The following is an 18,818-nucleotide window of genomic DNA, read 5'->3' on the forward strand; positions in this document are numbered from 1 at the left end:
ACCGTTATGATTTCAAAGTTTATACTTGACATGTATATAAACTAACACCAGAGGGTGTGTCATAATTTATGCACAATTTCCTAGGTCAAAGGTCAAGGTCAAAAACTATGGTATAGTTGACAACCCCATGTCCTATGGTAAAGATACCAATTTTTTACCACACGTTATTCACAGCGGGGCCCACAGAGATGGCTCCCATCTCAATGATATCTAGTTAAGGTTATTGGTTTGTTTTAATAGTATACTTAAGTCTTGTGACCATTGAAATTGTAACACATTGCTTAGTCCCCTATAGCAGTGTTCTTCCCAGAAATTTTTAAGGCTCAAAAATTTGTAGTGTGTTACAATTTTTTTTCAGTGAACTATTGTAACTTTAACAATCACACAAAACTCTAAATGCAATATTAACTCATATGATGCTTATATAACATGTGTTTAATTGCTCTTTTATAATAAATAGAATATAAATTAAAAACAATTTTACACACATATATTTTTCATCACAGTCCATTTATTTAGTCAAAATTCAGTGTTCTACTCAGCCTTCCAGTTTAAGCAGCTTCAGACATGTTGATTACTGTGCACTCTGGTACAGCTAAGGATTACAAGAGGTGGGGTCTGAAAGGGGCTCATATAATGGAGAATAGAGGACCTAAGAAATTATTAAAAAGGGGAAAAATAGCCCATAAAATTCAGAGAAAAATGGAGTGTAAAAATATATAGAATAGTGAATAATGGACCAAAAAAATAAAAAATAAGAGAGATTTTAAGAATACAAAAATGAAGCATCCCCCCTCCCCTTTTCCCGAATTTCATACAGTTACCAACTTTTACAAACAAATTTCATTTAATAAAGAATTCTATGATGAGATCAACAAAGAATATATAGAACTAAATAACACGTATAAAGAAACCAGTGAAACAGACCAACACAGAGATGGCTTTGATAGAGAAATCAGCAAAGAAGAGGTGGAAGCCGCTATATACCGCCTCCGTATAGGGACTGAACCAGGCCCAAATCAGCAGTTTGCTGAATTTTTCAAGCATGCAGGCGATAATTTTAAAGAAGCTATAATGGCAATGATGATCATCATATGGCAGAAAGGTGAAATACCAATATAATGGAAAGTGGCAGATGTAAAGTTCCTAAGAAAACGTGGGAAAGCCAGCTATTTCTCTTCCTCTTCCAATCAGTCTAACATGCATAACATGACTTAACTACTGTAAAGGGTCATTTTAGAACGTATTGTGGCATATATTGAGGGTCACAGATTGATTGATTTAACCCAAAAAGGGTTCAGAAAAAATTACTCAAACAACAAATGCTCTACTTCGATTAGTCCAAACAATAGCTGACGGTTTCAATGAAGACGAATCAATTCTGGCATTGCTAGTGGACCTAAAAAAGGCATACGACTCAATATGGCGTGAGAGATTAATGATCAAGCTCGGTATAAAGAATAAAAAACTGGTTATGGATAAACAGCTTCCTTTCAAATAGAACAGCCAGGCCTTGCGGTCATAAAAATTTCGAGTACGTTTATCGTACTCAGACTCAGAATTCAACCAACCAAATACTGGATTAGATGTTTCGAGCACAAATTATGTACTCCGAGTACTGAGTAAAGTGTTATGACCGAGTGTCCTAATGTATGCTAAATAATTTCTTGGGAGAACAGTTTGATACTAAAATCGGCTTGCCACAAGGGTCAGTAATATCACCCACCTTAATTAACATTTTCATTGCTGATATAATGGATAACACCAAAGGAGAAAACTGCAGATTATGGCACGTTATGGCACAAGGGAAAAGACATAAACAAGATGAAAGAAAAAACTGCAGAGGATGTCAAAACAATATTGAAGTGGACAGAAAAATTGAGAATTAATGTAAACCTGCAAAAATGTGAAGTTTGTCTAATTTTAAAAGACAACACAGATGCAGAGCAGAAAACATTAATCGTCAATTTCTTCAAATTTAGATATAGTCCTACACCCATGCTACTCGGTTGAACTCTAGATGAGAAGCTAAAATTTGACACACACATCAGCCTAATGCAAAAACGAGCAAATATTGCAATATACGTAATAAGAGATATAAATATCAAGAACAGAACTACTCCAAATATACAACCGCATGGTAAGATCTATTATGGAATATGCATGTCCAGTCTGTCAATTAACATCTGCAGACAATATGAATAAAATCAAAGCTGTAGAAAGAATAGGCTTGTCACTATGCCTTGGACTACCTGGAACATCAGGTAGAGAGGCAATGGAAGTCAAAGCCAATATTCAATCCATCGACCTTAGAATAGAAGACATATCAGTACGTGAATTGGCAAAAATTCAATCTAAGAACATAGCAGAACCAATTAAGCAACAACTGGAACAGTATCTTACCAACAATGATACCTATGAACAACAAGAGTCTCCATTTGGTAAAACTATAAACCAATCCATAGACATGTTCAAAGCTACAAAGGTTGACATCAAACTTATAGAACCAGAGTTCACATACAAAGCTGGCGCAGATTTTATGCTGATGATAGCACCGAGCTACTGGAGTCGACTTGGAATTTCAAAGAGCAGAACAGCTGAGCAAACTGTTGAAAGTAAACATGTTGTAAAGGACCTACTAGGAGACAGCTCAAACTCAACAGTAGTGGCATTCACTGACGGCTCTTGTCAAGGTAACCCAGGACCATGTGGAGCGGGGGCGGTAGTATATTCTGGAAATAGCCAAGGTGTTAGCTTAAAGAGGCCAGTAGCTAGCAGAGGATCAATATTATTTGCCAAACTTGTAATTATCCTAATGGTTCTGGAGCACTGCATAACAACAATTAAGTACCAGTTCTCTAAGGTCAAAATACTATCAGATAGCTAGGCTGCTGTATGCATCTTGACTCTAAATTGGAAATCGTCAAACTACATTGATACAATAATATTAGAGAAAGCATAGGGACACTCTTGAGACACGGCATACTAACAACCATATCTTGGATCCCAGGCCATACTAATATAGCCGAGAACGAGATAGCGGACCAGTTGGCGAAAGATGCTTGCAAAGGAGGCCTCATCTCTAAATGACAAATTTAATGTCATAACAATATCAGATGTAAGAAGTGCAGTCAAGATGTCTACAAAGTTGAAATGGCAAAGTAGAAGGACAATTAGTGAAACTGTGAGACAACTTTTCAATCTAGTACCTATTGTTGGTAGGGATGTAGAACTGGACACACCATACCCCCAAATAAGAAGAATTTTGTCAGAACTGAGAACAGGTTACAGCAGATTTAATAAATACAAAAAACCAAATAGGTCATTCCCTCACGCCATATTGTGAATGCGGCGAAGAAGAAACAACAGAACATTTCTTACTATACTGCACAAGACACAATCATGAAAGAGGAGACATGCTAAGACAGATGGAAATGCTGAACATCCCGAAAGACATACAATTATTCTTGTCATCACCTAAGAGAGAAACCTACAAAGAAGCAGCTCAAATTGTATGGGAATCTATAGCAAGATCAGAGCGATTTCAAGATCTAGCAAGCCCTGAATCCCGGTCGTGCGCCTAAACAAATAATCGAAAGTACCGCGAGTAATTACCGTGTGCAACGGTGTACCATAAGAGGAAAAAGCAAACAGTACAGAGAGACAAGTTGTGTCAACTTTGACCTTATGATCAGGATCAGGTAGGTATTTACTCTTGTATATTTGTTATTTTGTAGCACATGATAATTCGAGCTTCTTCTCGTCTTGTTTGTAAGCTTTTCCATCCTAATTCATTTGTCATATTGCTGATACTTGATCTATTTCTATGTCTGCAGGTTACATATCGTGCAGCTCGTGTTTGAACTTTTTCAGTTTTATCTATGTGGTTTTGCTGTTACGGGTCCCATACTGTCGTGGCGTATTCCATTTGTGGTCTTACTTATATTTTATAGGCATGTTCTTTGATGGATTTTGAGCTGATGTGGAGATTTCTATGTAAGAAACCAAGACATCGGCTGGCTTTTCCTGTGATGTTTTCCTATAAAGTTGCATTACTATCAGTACATCTCAGCTTGACGAACTGCCCTCTGTCATGGTCCAGCAACTTTTTTTTCTGACTTTTCTGCCAACTGGAGAGACATATCTCTGTGTCAACAGTTTATTTTTTCAAAGCACGACAATTGAGACTTTTTTAAAACACGTCAATTGAGACGAATTTTATTTGCGAAGTAACACATTTCACATTCTGACCCAATCTTTTGCTTCACATTTACTTACTAATAAATTCGAGTAAATTACGTTTTTTGACGTTCAAAGACTCCAATTTATAACTATACCAAAGTTACCATATGTATTTTTCATGGTGTTCATTGGTCGTGTAAAAATAGATTCTCAATATTTTCCAATTCGCCGTTTCAGAATCTAATGCATTCTGGGTAATATTTTCAATAGCGTACACCAAAACGCTGTGATTGGCTAACAACGTCCCAAACAACTAAATTCAACCAATGACGTGACGTAATTTTCATTTTGGGGTTCAAACAATGAAATTACCCAGAATGCATTAGATTCTGGTACGGCGAATTAGAAATTCTTTAATTTTTTAATCATGTATAATCCGAATTGACGGATATGGTTAGGAAACGGAGAGGTGTCAAATTACGTACTCGCTGTTATTGACGACAACATACGGATCTACATTACTGATTAGAATTGAGACGATTTAAAAAAATGATTGGAAATTGTCTTATATTTTATAACACTAATGTAAAAATATTTTATTATTTCCAAAATGATAAAATGAACAAATATACATTTTGTTTTTTAAAAGAGAAAACGGCAATTGCTATGATAACTTTCTTTCCTTTTTTGTTTCTTATTATGAAACAATAAAAAACGAACTTTCACATAAACAGCGCTAAAATCTGGATATATGCTTTAAATCTTCAAAATAAATAATTTTATTAAATATAATAATAGTTAGTATAATAGTCCCAGATTATAATAAAATTCTTAGTGAAAAAAAAAGTTTTATAAAACTATTTCTAAGCACATGCTTACAATGCTACACTCAGTCTGGTGCTACGTCACTGTATTTGATTTTATAGTTAACAAAAATTTAAAAGTATCTTAGTTCAAATCCATCAGTGGTGCACTATACAATCATGACAATGTAGGTGAAGTCCAAAATCTTAAAAAGTAAAATATACAAAGATATATATACTAGTATATAAAAAGGATTAAAAAAAAGATCTTCAGAAGGTTGAAAAACCCATATATTTAGTGATTCATTTTACATGTAAAGATTGTTTTAACATAAATTACTAAGGAACAGTTGTAATTTGTGTTTATAAATAGTAAGTATTTTTCCTTCCCATTGTCTATTGATTGTCACAGATTTTCCGTTGCAGGACATGTAGAAATAACTTTTATTATCTCGCCTGCGACAAAAGTCTCGGAAGACGAGACAAAGGTATTGCTTTTCCGACGGCAATGACGATGACGGCGTCAACAATAATTGTTAACTTTTCTACTTGCGACAGTTTGATAGGAACTTTTTGTGATAGGTCAATGGTATTTTCTATAAAGTTGCTTTTCTATCAGAACATATCAGTTTGACGGCTATTTCGAGGCCTTTCCCCTGTTGGCCACGGTCCAGTTGCCATGATTGTCATGAAATAGAAGATCCTTCATAATAAAAGTTCCAGGTAGAAAAATATTCTGCTATATTATTTCCACTGGAACAAATATTACAGTAGTTATTCCTAATGGGATAAAGGGTATAGAATCTTTTTCAATCAGGAACATATATTATGGCATTGTTTATATATCAAAATTTCCATCGGAGCTTCTGTTAGGCGGAACAAATTTACGTTGACACAGTGCCTTTCAATTAATTACAAATTTTCATTGTTAAGATTTCTCCTTAAGTTATTTTAAAAGGAACTACTTAATCATGATACACAATGAAATTTTCTATGACATAATTGCGTTACTATCAGTACATCTCAGTTTGACGATCATTTTGACGCTCGAGCTTTCCTCTATGTAATGGTCCAGCAACTTTGAATTAATAAGCAATAGTGTTGTCCATCAGATTTGTTTTTTTTCTGCCGAATGGAGATTCTCTGAGACACATCTCTGTGTCAATAGTTTATTCTTGAAAACATGACATCTGAGACGAATTTATTTGCGAAATAACATATTTCACCATCTGACCCAATCTTTTGATTCACATTTACTTAATTCGAGTAAATTACGTTTTTTTCTGCGTACACAGACTCCCTTTTATGAAATACCAAAGTTACCATATTGATCATGTTCATTAGTCGTGTAAAAAATGATTTTCATTGCTGACCAATCAGAAAACTTGTTATTCAATTTGTAATTTAAATTCCGAATTAAATAACGAATTTTCTGATTAATCAATATTTTCTTCTCTTCTGTCATCTTTCTGTTATTAGGACAATCCCTCTACGGGTAAAATTTAATATTTCATTTTATTAAAGTTAAAAAAAAAGATTAAAGTATTTTAGGTAAATTCCAATAGTGGTGCATTATAAAATGAAGGTGAAGTTCAAATCTTGAAAAAAATAAAATATACAAAGATATATACATAGATACACTACAAACCAGTAAAAGTCTGAAATGGCCTATATCTGTACTCGACTGTACTGATTTTTACTCGACCAGTCTGAATTGGTCTGAATTTTACTCGATATTACTCGACCCCAGTCTTAACCATACTCGACTGTACTGATTTGTACTTGATCTTTATCTTTGCCATTGAAAATAGTCTGAACTATTACTCGCCCAGTCTGAAACAGTCTTAACCCATTCTCGACCAATTTTTTTCAGTCTAAACCATACTCGACCAAAGGTCTGAACAATACTCGACCAGTCTGAACCATACTTGACCAAATAACCTCTACTTTTTCTAAATATTAACTGTTAAAATAAATTTCTTTTTAACTGACATGACAACAGCCACAATAAAATATATTCTTACATGATTCTCAGATTTATCAAATAGAGATAGTTAAATCAAATTATCTTATATAATAATTTAATTATATTAATTTTAAAGTTTTAGAGTTTTGTTAAAAAAAGATTTTCTTTTACCTAAAAACCACACCTATACTGAGGGTAATTAAACCTTATTAATGCGCTTCTTGTTTGGCATGTGCTTTTGTTTTTTTAATTAATTTTCCTAAATTCCTAAATAAAAACTACATAGGTTTCATGGTTACATACAACATATGTACAATAGTTATATAATTATCTTTTTAATGAGGTAACAACAGCCAACAAAATCACTGAAATTGTTTAACCTTATTTTAGAAATATATCTATTATTATAATTTGGGATATATTATATACAATATATATCAAAAAGGGATAAAAATTAAAGAAATTAATAACATTGTTCTTCTGATTAGTGGTGAAGTATAAAGTAATACCTCCAGCTTGGGGCAAACTCATGAAAAAGATCACACCTGGTCAGAGAGTATTAAATTCGAAATAACATTCATTCAAAATTGCAACATCCTGTGAAACTTAAATCGCAAGGCCTATGAATTCACAAGATAAGTAATACACGAGTTTAAGAAAAATAGGGCTTTCTTTTTACCTGTAAAACACACATGTACTGAGGTAATTAAACCTTATTAAAGTGCTTCTTGTATGCCATGTCTTTAATTTTGACAAAAATTATTTAAATTTCATTGAAATAATTTTTTACTGTAACACATTTCCTTTTTTAAAAGTTTATCACAGGATTACTATGGAAGTTCTATTATCATGATTATATTAAATTCTTGGTTTAACAAAACAAAGGTGTCATTTTTAAAATTTATTCAGTTGCTTTATATGCTATTTTATATATATTTTAATAAAAAAAAATGTGCACTGCATTATTAACTTAACTCAACTGACACCATAAATCTATACGAGGCTTAAGTTAATGGTGAAAATTGTCCAGTAACCATAAAATATATCTGAAACATTCAAAAAAATTTGAATAACATTGAAAATATTAGTCACAATTCAGTTTTGAGATTATTTGATCAGCTTGTTTTATGTTTATTTTAAAGGTGATATATATGTATGTATATAAGTGTTGATAAATATGGTGATGAAGTTATATTATGTTTATTGTGAAATTTTGGTTTCAAAGCTATATTGAATACATTTTTAATTTCAAATTTCTAGCCAGGGTAAATAGCTGTTGTTAAAAACAGTTCCTAAATTGATGAAATACAATAGATAGATACAAAAAATAGGTCTAGGTTGGTTAAGACTTGGTCGAGTATGGTTCAGACTAGGTCGAGTATGGTTCAGACTAGGTCGAGTATGGTTCAGACTAAGTCGAGCATATGGTTCAGACTAGGTCGAGCATGGTTCAGACGCGTATAAAATGGTTAAGTACTGGTCGAGTACAAGTTAAGACTGTTAAGTATGGTTCAGACTACAGTCGAGTATTATCAAGTAAATTTCAGACCGATTCAGACTGGTCGAGTACAGATATAGGCCATTTCAGACTTTTACTGGTTTGTAGTGATAGAAATGATAAAAAAAATACCTTCAGAAGTTTAATAACCCATATATTCAGTGATTCATTTTACATGTAAAGATTTTTTTAACACATAAATAACTAAGGGACAGTTGTAATATAAGTTTATAAATAGTATGTTTTTTTCCTTTACCTTGTCTATATTTTTTCAATTGTTTCATATCACAGTAGATCGTCGTAAGTGTCATACATTTAGTTATTTTAGTAGACATAAACTTTTATTAGTGTAGTTTAAAACAGAAGTGTCTTCTAGTTTCTAGTTGAAAAATCACTGCCTTTCTTTAATCCTAGTTATTCAGTTTATGTTGTATATATATAGTCCAGTAAGAGTTTTGTAATTGCTAGCTTGTTGCTAAACACAGTCATTTCCATGTTTCCAGTGAAAAGTTAAATCACAAAAATACTGAACTCCGAGGAAAATTCAAAACGGAAAGTCCCTAATCAAATGGCAAAATCAAAAGCACAAACACATCAAACGAATGGACAACAACTGTCATATTCCTGACTTGGTACAGGCATTTTCTTATGTAGAAAATAGTGGATTGAACCTGGTTTTATAGCGCTAAACCTCTCACTTCTATGACAGTCACATCAAATTCCATTATATTGACAACGATGAGTGAATAAAACAAACAGACATAATAGGTAAAAATGTCAAAATAGGGGTACAGCAGTCAACACCGTGTCACACTTAATCACAACAAAAACAATCAAATATTTAACAAAGAAGCACAAAAAAGCATATATCACATTTAACAACCTCGTTCATTGCTTACTTATTTTTGTATTTTATTTATATATGCCAAATCAACCCTGAAAGGATCGAGGGATTTTATGCACTGGGACCGAATCGTAATTTTAACATTAACTCTTACGTCGAATGCCCTCTATTTCCCCGTGGCACAACTGTGCCACGGGGAAATAGAGGGCATTTTACACCTACTGACAACCTGTCCTCCTCTCGGAACTGAGAGGAAGGAATATTTCATAGTATTAAACAGTTTGCGACAGAAAACACTTCACTGGAAACATGGATCAATTCTTAATTGGCTGAACTTATGTTTGTCAGCCTGCTACATGTATGTCCCTTTCAGCATTATTACTTTCGTTGTAGCTTTTCGGACTTCCATTAAGTTTTGACATACTGAGTCCAAAACAGGGTGTGTAGTTGTTGTAGGACCACAATTGATGTTTAAAATTTTAAGAATGACATATGTTGAGCTTCATCTTTAAGTCTTAAAGTCAAGAATATTGAAATTTCAGTTTAACTTGTATTTTTCCAGGAAAGTTTCGATGGCATAGCAGTATTTTTAAAGAATGTCTGGTAGATTGTATTTTGACAATAGCAAGGCAGTTTGGTAAAAGAAGCTTTTGTTGTTATCGTAATTTACTGTGATTTGTCTTTTAGTGATGTCTTTAATCTTCTTTCTGGTACATGTTGTAAGGGATGGTAGAAATGTTAGTTTCCTGTTGTGTATTTCTGCTTCTATATGTAGACCTCCAAGTAGCCGATAAACAGCAGGGTTTGCTGTTCTCTTAGCCAGAGTTTGTATTGATCGCAGTGTATCAATATGAAATCCCTCTAATATCTTAATCTGAGTCTTAGTTAAGGATACAATTTCCAAACCATATAGTAGTCTTGGTAGTACGTATGTTCTGTATACTGTGTAAAAGAATTTTGGGCTGAGACCATTAGTACCGTAAAGACTTGAGTTCAAGAGAACATATTTTGTTCTCCGTGTAGATTTTATACGGTCTTCTATATTTACTTCATTTTCTTTTTTGCTTGATCTTTTTAGTCCTAAATGGGTGGTTGTTGCTTCTGTAAGAGGAACTGTGTTAAATGCCATGTGTTTGTGTTATGGTTCTTAGAGGATCCATAGCTAATAACTTAAGATTTTGTTGGATGGATGTTGCAATAATGCTGTTTTGCATACGTTCCTATAGTATTTAGCATTATTTGCAGTTCTGGTGGATTTGTATTTAGTAGGGCAATGTCATCGGCACAGGTAGGGTTCCACAGGATATATTTCCTAGACTAAAGCCTATTGAATTTTGCTCAAACTCTACTAACAAGTCCTCAACAAATATCTTGTATAGATGAGTTGATAGATTTCGCCCTGCCTAATTCCTTGGAGTATAGTAAAGCTATCACTAAGTTCTTCTTGCCATTCGATTTTGTTGATAAGCCAGGACTACAGGTTTTTAATAACAAGCCATAGATCTGGGTGGATATTCCTATCTATTAGGTTATCATGGAGTATTCGATGCTGGACTACATCTAAGGCGGATTGGACGTCAACAGTAGCGAGATAAAGTGATGTGTTTTCTGATCACATTTACATTCTGACATAATAACGCTTGCAATCCAAATTGTAGGTCAGTGTTGGGTGTTGGGTGTAATGCTGAGTTTGCCAAGAATACATAGTTCATGACGTTTAGATATTACTTTGTTAATGTGATTCCTGTATAGCTAGAAACGAGGCATTTTTTGTTTTCTTTTTTAATACCGGAGTCAAAATTCCAGACTTGAATTCCATAGGAACTTCTTTTCATAAGGATGTTGTTAGATATGTTTGTGAGAGTAGGTGTAATAATTTCTTTGGCAAGTTCCATGTGCTCAGCACAGAGTGTATACTCATCTGGTGATTTTCCAGTGTTTATGCTGTCTATAGTTTTAGCGATGTCCTGTTCTTCGAAAGGTTTTGTGCTTGGTGATTTATTGTGTAGAACTTCTTCAACAAGTAGTTGTCTTACTTGCCATAGTTCCAGATTTGAGTTGTTATAATTTTCTTCTTTTTGAATACTCAGGTCTTCATAGTATTTTGCAAATGATCTTCTTTGCCTATCGTTAGTATATTCCAATTTTCCTTCTATTTCTGTACCTGATGTATTTTTTTCTTGGTTTGGATCTATTCCTGTCTGTTACTCTATAAAATAGTTCTGTGGGTGGATTTTTCATAATTTGGTGATATGCATTCATTCGGTCTACAGCATATTCCTGTCTTTGTTGGCTATGAAGTTTGCTCTTTTCTCCAAATTAGATGATCTGGTTGTTTTTCTTCAAATTTCCATTTTGATTATAGTTGTTTACAGTTGTTTTAAATGCTTTTTACTCCTGGCGATGCTTTCCACTTTGGGCCTTTCAATTAGATAGGTTAAAATAATAAAAATCTATATTTACACGACCAATTAACATGATGAATACACATGGCAACTCGTGTGAATTCTGTTTATGCAGCATTTCCAGAAATCCCAATAAATCACATTTGTACCAAGACCTGGAAGCTTCATACCTTGTATATATATGTCATATGTTACGGTGGTTCCGACTGTCAAATGACCATTGTCCTTGATCTCTTTTTTCATTGTTCAGCAACTGCTTGAAATCAGTGTGATTGTGAGCTCTGAAGGGTAAAGTTTAAATTATTTGCAATTTTGTGAATCTTTAAATAAAACATTAAATTGTATGTTGCTAGGCAAATTAAAAATTTGAGTTGGAGTTATCTTCCTTTGTTCATAATTCTACATTTGTAGTTGAACCTATTTTTATAACAGATTCATACACAATGCATTACTTAATATAACATATCATCAATAAATTGCATGACATTGACTGGATAGGATCTCAATAATGACATTTCACTGCACTATTTTGTTTGAACTATCAAAGGTAGTGACAAACCTTGGAAGATATAGATATCAAGTCAGTATCATAGGGTTTTGATTGCATTTCATGCTATTTTCACCCCAAAACTAGTTTTTTGTCATGTGAATTATTCACTTATTATTAGTAATAGGATAATAATATTTGGTCTACGGAATCTTTGCAAGGTCTACATGTCTGTCAGACAGAGGTCACATGACCTCGACCTCATTTTATGGATCAGAGATCAAGGTTAAAATAAAATGATTAGGTCCATTTCTCAGAAACTATTGAATGATTTAAGGTGACTTAAGGGTGTACATGTCAGACTGTCAGGTTTTATCTGACTGACCTTTTGATTACAGAATCCTGAAATTTCAGTCTATATTTAGTAACTACGGCCTTGACTTGGGATTTAGTGAACTAAAAATCAAGAGTTCTTCTTATCATTATATGTAACCATATTTCCAAGTAGGGTTGCAACCCAATATGTAGTATTTAAAATAGCATCCAGAAACCACTTTTCTATAGAGATTTCAGTCTATTTTTAGTAGCTATGACCTTGATCTTAGATGAAGTAACCTCAGAACCTTGGATCTTTAATTGTGACCATACATGTATTTCCATATATGGTTGCAATTCGATCTAGGGTATTGGAGTTATACTATTAGTTAAAGTTTGCTAGTGATCTAAAAGAATATATATGGAATTTACTGACCCCATATATATCGTATTAGGTCACTAGTACACTGTGTAACAAATTTAACTTGCTGACTATCTTAACATGTGGCATTTCGACTAATGGCCTTCGTTACATGCCATCACATATTGACTATTCTGCAGGCATTTTGATCTAATTAACTTTAAGGTCAAGTTACAGTAATTGGGCTATGTCACAGATTTTGGTAAAATTTTGCATACACCTTAGCTTGTTGCACTCTGAGAATCGATAAAAAAAAAATGGATTTATCTCCTTTATTATTTGAAGTATAACTGATTGATTTCTTTTGAAATAGGGAAACATTTGTATAGAAAGTACATAAAATCTGCAATAAACATTCTTAAATTTGTCTTAAAATCATCATATCTCCAATTTCAAATACATAAGATTTTTTTTTTAAAAAACTGTATGTTGTTGATACATAAATTTCTGTTTTAAAAATGTAAAATAATAATAGGGTAACAGACTTCATTTTTAAGGTACGTAACGTCATCGCGTTGTATGCCATAACACGTCATTTTTTTAAACAAAAATTTCACTACCAACTAGGTAACAGAAGTCAGTGACCATATGATTATTCTAGATCATTAAGACAGAAATTTATATATCAAGAGCATAGAGTTTTTTAAGAAAAATCTATGTATTTGAAATTGGAGATATTATGATTTTAAGACAAATTTAAGAACATTTTTCACTGATTTTATCTTTTTCTATACAAATGTTTACCTTTTTAGAAAGAATTCAATCAGTAATATTTCAGATAATAAAAGAGAGAAATCCATTATTTTTTTCGATTTTCAGTTATAGTTCAACGAGCAAATATTGTATGGAAAATTTTACCAAAATCTGTGACATAGCCTATTTACTGTTCCTTGACCTTAAAGAATGAGATCTAACTCTATGACAATGAATAAAACAAACCATAAATATTTTGATTGCTTTTATTTTCTAAGCATCACAGGTTCTTGTTTTTTGGCATTGGCTTGATACAGGTAGAAAGGAAAAAGATATTTCTTGTTTATAAGTGAATGAACGTAATTACATATATCATTATTCTACAGAAGTCTTACAATAGGACAACTAAGAACAGCCATTTTTCTGATATCTCATGAAGCATGTATTGTGATAAACCATTGGTTCAGGTAAACTTGATTTCTCCACCCCATCCCTCATAAGGTCACTCAAAGGACTTATGGCCTTATTATTGAGATGACTTACTGAGGGGTTGATTAATAAAAATACTGCTTCTGTGTATAACACAAAAGTCCTTGGAAGAGAGTTATCCTTTCTTTAGAATGGCTTTATATAATAAAGACTTATGTACAAATTTTTGTGTTTTAAGAAAAAAAAATAAAAATTTTCCAGTACACAGGAAATTATAATTCATGATTCACCCTTACCAATTAAATCAATGAAAATTATTGTCCCATATATTTAAACTACTGATCAATCTGAAGCATGGTGTTTCTATCCTTATAACATGTTTTACTCAAAAATTTCTTTCATCAGATATACTTATTATATATTTCAAATTATTTTTCTGGAATCAAGTTACTTCTTTCTGGACTTACTAGGTGAAATGCGGTTAGTTGGATTTTTTTTTTATTCAGTTCATCTAGAAATACTTTTGTCAAGAAAATAAATAATTTAAAAATGTTTAAACAGATATATGTACTAATCAAAAATGGGGAAAGGTTTAAATCCAACAAAGATATTAACAACTTAGCACTAGCTAGAAAAATATATAATTATTATTTACATCTTTTATTTCAAATAGAATAATTTTCAACAACATTGTTTTTCTTGAGAATGATGGAACTTCTGATAAAAGAACTCTGCCAAGAAAAGAAGCTGGCTCTGATATCTATGTTAGAATACACCTGCATTTGACCATTTGAGGTAATATGTCAGTACAAAGACTTCCAATACTTAACGGTACTTGTCAAAAAAATCATTCAAATCAAATTGTGAGTGACATCAAATAAAAAAAAAATCCTAAAAATCTCTTGCTCCCAAATAAGCTTCTGCACTTGTACAAAAAGAAAATGGTTGTGACTTAAAATGTGTAACTGTCACTAAGAAAACATATTATGCTTCTCCTAATTTTAGTGGACTCATCTGTAACTTAAAAATTGTTAAATAAAAATTACAAGGAAAAAATGTGTAATGAGCTCCCATTTAAAAATTCTCTCGTCAATTACATCTGGATTTCAAAGTGAATATAAGAACTAAAATCTACCACTTATATATGTTTTGCTACAGTTTAAACTCAAATAAGGAGCTAATTATTTTGTAATGTGACAAACATTAGAGCTATTCCATTTGAGGGTAGGCGCTAAGACTGTAATATACTTTCATATGTATTCTATGGTTCTTCCATATTGTTGTTCTATAACAGAATTGATAAAAATAAAAGTGTGAAAAATTAATCTGTTCAAAAGGTTGAACTGCAGGGATTGCAAAATTGTATATTTTACTTATAAAACTATTTGTTTACAACGGTGCCAATGTATCTAACTAAACAAATAATATATATATATATATATATATGTATACCATTTACAATATTTAACCTCAAAACTTAATAAAATAAAATCAACTAGTCTGAATTATTTATATGTATATATGTATATATACGTGTATTGCTATACAATTACATGTACAGTATTTACAAATTTCTACTTTGTACAATTCCAAGATTCGTTTGTATTTTTAAATGCATTATACTTAAATGCTGGATCAAACTAAAGTTCAAACATGCTCTAATGTAACCTGATGCAAGTTCTATATAAATCATCTTTAAAAATTAAATTATAAACATAATGACTGTTACTAAAGAGATATCTTCACCTTCGACCATTTCTGTCTAACTTATTCACAACTTTATAAAACTCTGATTGATTTAGAGCTTGATATACATGTTTATTATTGTAGATTGTATGTTTACATCTGTAAATTATTTGTGTCGTTTGGTTGCTGTCTAATTGATGTATACCACATATATCCTTTTATTTTCATTTATATTTAAACATGTTCCCAGCACATTAGATTTTATATACCGAGGTTAAAGGTTAAACTCAGAGTTCAAAGTGTAGAGCACTTGATATTGTCATCATGAAATTTACATTCTTACACAAAGAATTGGTTTGATCTGTTCTGATTATATGAAATCTATGAAAAACTAATGAGAGATTAAAATAATTGAAGCAGTTATAATTGTTCGTTTCTATATCTTTGCAATACAGTTTGTGGTAAAGATTTAAAAGAGACCAAATTATCTGATATACTTTACATTCTTTCTATTACTTGCAAATCACAAAAAAAATCCTTGAGCATACTCTAAAGCCTTCCAAAACTATTGGCCTTAAAGAATTCTTGACAAAATTTCATTCAGACATGCTTAAAGCGCAGCAAATTCAATAGCGATTTTGATTTACATTATAGTAGAGTTCACATATTAAATGTATATACAATAATTGGCAATAAAAGTACACCTCTGTAATATATTATATCACTAATTATTTTACATCACACTTGCTTTAAAACTTTAATTATTGTTCAAAATTTTTTATAAATACAATTAAAGTATTTTCCATTTATTTTTACCTTGGAAGAAAATAAAGTTGATGTTCTTCTACATTAGAGACTTTAATAAAAATGCTATAATTCTAGCTTTTATAAAAACCCTACTTCCCAATTATACCATACTGCTTGCTTCTGCAGTCCCTTTAAGCAGTATAAACTGATACATTAAAAGATAAACTATCATCATTTATTCCTCTATTTCTTGAAGAGCACATTGCAGCTGTTCTAACATAAATATATAAATAGATTATTCTGATGTGAAACATTAAATAAAGCACCTTTTATAAAATATCAGTATCTTTCACATTAAAATGATTCATTTACATGTTTGGTATTTTTGTTATTTTACTTTTCACATAAAAAGACCTTTCTCTTTCTGCAGCAATTAATTACCATTATTACTTTGTCATTATGTATGTACCTTATGTCAACAAAGAGTATAAACTTGTAACTATCAATGGAAGACTTCAAAACTTTTCTTATGATTGTCAATCATTTCATTACTTTTATAACCATATTATAAAATGCAAATGAGAATCATACAAAAAATTGAAATCTAGGACTGACTTAAAAGATATTTGAATACAGAGTACATTTGCAAAAAAAGTTGCAGAGATTTAAGTTTAAACACTATTTTACCCCAGTATCTCAGTTCATACAATCTGTTTCTAGATTTAAACACAAAGAAAAAATCCTTAGATAATAGACATTAAAATGATTCATTTACATGTATGGTATTCAATATACATGTCTGATATTTACAACGGTGAAAAAACTGGGGCAGGCTGCCAGATCTTCTTTAAGAATAGAAAAATGTTGTAGCAGGCAAAAAAGCATCATTCAGACAATTAATAATCATGATCTGAGACATACTCTAAAGAAAAAAAATTTGTAAATTTAAGTTTAAGAATTGACATTAAAATTTGCTTCACTGTCCAGTTCTGCCACATATGAATATCTAATATATACATGTATGATGTTCAACCTACAAGTGATTTTATGAACAAACCTTATGACAATAGTATATTGATGCATTTTGTCTTCTCTTTTTATGTAAATTACCCAATTGAAATAACTTGAGTATAGCATAATAAATGGTTTTAATGAAAACAGTTACTGACAATGTTCTTAAACAATCTGACATGTTATATATATCAAAAAACAATTATATTAAATATTCTAAATTGCTTAAACCCTAGGAAATAAATATGAAAAACAGACATCTAAAAATACTCTCAAATACAAAATACACATTTCCTTTAAAACCACTCACTCTGTAAATGTCTTGCAATACATAACAGTCAATAATTGTAAGTTTTTTTGGTTACTGTAGACAAATCCATCATAACAAGTTTGGTTTCTGATAAAAGATAGATTTTAAAACAAATCATAGTTACATATATTATCTACTAGCTAGTACTATTTTCATTGTCCGTAAATCGTACATGTGTAAAAGGGAAAACCCCTTTTCTTCCATTGATTTCTCCCTCCCACTGGCCATTGGAATTCATTTTAGTCACAAGTACTATATCTCCTTTCTGAAAAGACATATATCAATACAATATAAAATTTCGGTAAAGAATATGTTAATTCGCAGAAATGCTGAATTTTGCCCTCCATTTTAGTTTCCGTGCAAGCCAATTACCATAAATCTATCCGAAATATTTAAACACTGATATTGAAGGCACTTTATTTTTGTATAGGTGGAGGTAGGTCACGAAGTACAAATTGTGTGGTTATGTATGCAAAGTAAAATGCAATTGTATGGGTGATGGCCATAAAAATTAAATGTTCCACAGGGGGCAGCTTGATACAACGGCAGAGGTCGAACCCTGAACAGTTGGGGCAGGTATGAACATAACATGCAAGCTTGATACAGCTCTGAATTTGGATTGTGATTAAATATTTGACAAAGCATAGGTTTCTTACACAGAATAAATCTGGTCTTAAAAAAAATCGAAATTTGACATTTACCTATTATGGTCCTTTATCCAAAATCTTAAACCATGGTTAGATTCAGCATATCAAAGAACCCAAAGAATTCACTTTTTGACTCAATGTCAATGAGGACCAATTTAAAAACAGGGCCCAAAATCCAAAATCTAAATACAAGGGGATCCACCTTCGTCTTTGACAATTTTTTTTTTATTTTTAAATTTGAATCAATTCATTGTCTTTTTTTTAATAGAATTTATTTTGGTCAAAATCAAAATTGGACATATTATTTATCATCTCTGAAAATCTTTTTTTTTATTATACAAATATAACTTTAAATGTTCCAAGCATGTTACCCC

General features: G+C 31.7%; 1 protein-coding gene across 2 annotated transcripts in view; it reads right to left on the reverse strand.

Moving 5' to 3' along the window:
- Nucleotides 1–13,866: 13,866 nt before the first annotated feature.
- LOC127706466 (adapter molecule Crk-like) overlaps nt 13,867–18,818 on the reverse strand; it is a 28,438-nt gene continuing 23,486 nt past the window's right edge. For both annotated transcript variants that reach the window (XM_052211094.1, XM_052211093.1), the window contains one exon: nt 13,867–18,062. In XM_052211094.1, coding sequence (XP_052067054.1) covers nt 17,934–18,062 — 129 coding nt within the window. In that variant the 3' untranslated portion in view covers nt 13,867–17,933. The remainder of the gene's footprint in view (nt 18,063–18,818) is intronic.

Source organism: Mytilus californianus, unplaced genomic scaffold (genome assembly GCF_021869535.1).
Source record: "Mytilus californianus isolate M0D057914Y unplaced genomic scaffold, xbMytCali1.0.p SCAF_6, whole genome shotgun sequence".
In the NCBI taxonomy this organism is placed as follows: domain Eukaryota; kingdom Metazoa; phylum Mollusca; class Bivalvia; order Mytilida; family Mytilidae; genus Mytilus; species Mytilus californianus.